At 37.0% G+C, this 3,496-nt stretch overlaps 1 protein-coding gene across 1 annotated transcript; it reads right to left on the reverse strand.

The window, feature by feature from the left end:
* Nucleotides 1-1,122: 1,122 nt before the first annotated feature.
* LOC107794432 (secreted RxLR effector protein 161-like) lies at nucleotides 1,123-1,539 on the reverse strand. Its single transcript, XM_016616917.1, has one exon. It carries the CDS (start codon nucleotides 1,537-1,539, stop codon nucleotides 1,123-1,125), a length of 417 nt encoding a protein of 138 aa, XP_016472403.1.
* Between the last annotated feature and the right edge of the window lie 1,957 nt (nucleotides 1,540-3,496).

Raw genomic sequence — 3,496 nt, forward strand, 5'->3', positions numbered from 1 at the left:
CGCTTACCTAACACTAAGGATTCCAACTTATCAGGTTTACTAGAACGAAGATTAGTATAAAACATCTTTACCAGGGGTTCATTAACCTTAGGCAGAGGAATAGAAAGGAACTTATACCACCCTTGATGAACAAAAAGATTTTTTACCTTACAATTTAGGGCTTCCATGTCGTTGAGGTCGACTACCCTTCCACGAGCAATGGGTTTGTCTTTCAAGGCAATGAAGAGATCCATGTTTGGAGAATCCCAGAAATTCAGGTCAGATTCTAGAGAGCCATAAAGATCTATCTTGGATTTCTTTGGAGTAAGGGAAATTGGGAGGGGGGGAGGGGGTCTTCCATAGGTCGTTTTCCTAGGGCTTTTTCTCTTAAGATTTGAGAATGATCAGACAAATCTCCCTGTGAAGAGGCGAAACCCTCAGAGTGGTTGGACCCTAGGTCTACTTGTTCTGGGGGCATAAAATGGGGTTTTGCTTTGGAGCTGGTACATTTTCTGCTAGAGGTGGATGGGTTCTTGGGTTATTTGGCCATTGAAGGATAGTGGTTTGAGCAGGGCTTTGGAGAAGGGTTTTCTAGATGATAGGGATGACAGTGATTGAAAAGAGATATCCGCCTTAAGAAGAGAACCTTCTAACTGTTGAGTACAGAAAAGGAAAATGCGCTAGTTGAATAGACGTGATGATTGGCTTTCCAACTTTGAACGACGGAACTGATGTGAAAGAAGAAGAAAAGAGAGGGAAAACGGAGGCGTAATTAATGCAAGAGTAAAAGACAATTATTAAACCTACAAAAGTAACCGTATTACACATAGGTCATACAGGTTATTATTCAAGCAAGCAATGCCAAGTAATTTTCTTAAAGCACAAAATCTATCCTCTAATAACGGCTTAGTAAAAATATCTGCTAACTGATCAGTTGTTCCAACAAAAGATATTTCTATGTCTCCCTTAAGACATGATCTCTAATAAACTGATGCTTGATATCTATATGCCTTGCTCTAGAATGATGCACAAGATTTTTTGAAAGACAAATAACACTTATATTATCACAAAAAATTATATAGGTTTAAAGGAAAGTTCATAGTCATCCAGTTGATGGGACATCCACAGAAATTGTGCACAACATTATCCAATAGTAATGTATTCAGCTTTAGTAGTAGATAATGCAACTGATGCTTGTTTTTTACTGTTCCAGGATATCAATGCCTTTCCAATTAATTGACATGTACCACATATGCTCTTTCTATTTTCCTTATCACCTGCAAGGTCAACATCTGAAAAACCTTCTAATTTAAAAGAGTTAGAGTGAGGATACCATAGTCCATGGGAGATAGTCCCAATGAGATATCGAACGATTCTCTTTACTACCGTCAGATGAGATTCCTTAGGAGCTGACTGAAACTTGGAACATTTACACACACTGAACATAATATCCGATCGACTTGCAGTCAGATACAATAATGAGTCAATCTTTCCACGATACTTAGTTTCATCAACAGGGATTCCCTGTTCATCTTTGTCTAGACTCGTTGAAGGACTCATTGGTGTGCCAATGGATTTTGTTGCTCATGCCAAATTTTTGAATCGGTTCCTCTGTGTATTTGTCCTGACATATAAAGGTTCCTTCTTCAAATTGTTGAATTTGAAGTCTAAGGAAAAATGTTAGCTCTCCCATCATGCTCATTTCGAATTTACTTGCATAAGATTTGAAAATTCCTTGCACATAAGAGGGTTAGCACTACCAAATATAATATCATCAACATAAATCTGAATAATGAGATTACCTTCTGATGATCTTTTAATAAACAAGGTAGTGTCTACTTTACCTCTTGTGAAGCCATGATCAATAAGAAAAGAACTAAGTCTATCATACCATGCACGTGGTGCTTGCTTTATTCCATATAGTGCCTTAGTAAGCTTATATACATGATAGGGAAACTTTGAATCTACAAAAGCATGCGGTTGTTTCACGTATACTTCTTCCTCAATAAATCCTTTCAAAAAGGCGTTTTTCCATCTGAAACAACCTAAATCCCTTAAACGATGCATATGCCAGAAGGATTTGTATAGACTTCAACCGATCTACTAGAGAAAAAGTTTCGTCATAGTCGACTCCTTCCTGTTGTGAATACCCCTGATCAACTAATCTGGCTTTATTCCTTACCACCTTTCCATCCTCGTTCAATTTATTTCTGAAGACCCACTTTGTTCCGATTACAGAAACATATTCAGGTTTAGGTATTAGTTTCCACACTTGATTTTTGCCAAACTGATCTAACTCTTCCTGCATTGCTCGTACCCAACTTGAATCTTTTAGAGCTTCCTCTATCTTCTTTGGTTCAACTTGAGAGATTAATGCTAAATTTGCTTTCTTTTTGAGAGCTCCCATAGTTTTCATTCCTTCATTTGGATCCTCTATGATGAATTTTTGAGGATATTCAAGTTCGTTTCTCCATTCATTTGGATGCACAACATTAGTAGTCGACTCGATCGGATGATCTGGTACACTTCTGCTGATTTCATTAGTTGACTCTACCATAGCAGATTTATTAGCTGACTCTTGAGATTTGCTTGTCTCCTGAGTTTCTTGAGCTTGATCTTCGTCACCTGCAGTAATTTCTTTCTCGACCAAGGGGTTATTTTCGTCGAATATAACATGTACAGATTCTTCCACACATAATGTCCGTTTATTATAGACTCTAAAAGATCTACTATTTAATGAGTATCCCAGCAAAAATACCTTCATCACTTCTTGGATCGAATTTTTGAAGGTTGTCCTTACTGTTATTGTGAATAAAACACTTACTTCTGAAGGGATGAAAGTAGCTGATATTAGGACGTTTACCTTTCCATAGTTGATAAGGAGTCTTCTTCAGAATAGGCCTTATGAGACATCAGTTGAGAATGTGACATGCTGTACTTACACCTTTTGCCCAAAAGTGATTTGGCAGTGAATGATCTAGTAACATGGTTCTTGCCATGTCTTGGAGGGTTTTGTTTTTCCTCTCAACAACCCCATTTTGCTGTGGTGATCGTGGTGCAGAGAAATTATGAGTGTATCCCTGATCATTACAAAAGTCTTCAAATGCTCTACTTTTAAATTCTCCTCCATGATCACTCTGAATTGTTGAAATCAGATATCCCTTTTCTCTTTCAACCTTTTTGCTGAAAATCTCGAAATTTCTTAGTGCTTCATCTTTATGAGATAAGAAAATTACCCAAGTGAAACGTGAATAATCATCAACAATAACAAAAGCATATCTTTTTTCTCCTATACTAGCAGTTCTAATAGGCCCAAATAAGTCCATATGAAGCAATTGCAAAGGTTTAGAAATGGATACAATATCTTTATTTTAGAAAGAGTTTCTGGTTTGCCTACCTATTTGACATGCATCACAGATATGAATTCTAGAAAAATTCAGTTTGGGTAGACCAATAACTAACTCATATTTGGACAATTTTTCTATCAAATGCATGCTTGCATGACCAAGTTTCCTAT

Source organism: Nicotiana tabacum, chromosome 6 (genome assembly GCF_000715075.1).
Source record: "Nicotiana tabacum cultivar K326 chromosome 6, ASM71507v2, whole genome shotgun sequence".
Lineage (NCBI taxonomy): Eukaryota > Viridiplantae > Streptophyta > Magnoliopsida > Solanales > Solanaceae > Nicotiana > Nicotiana tabacum.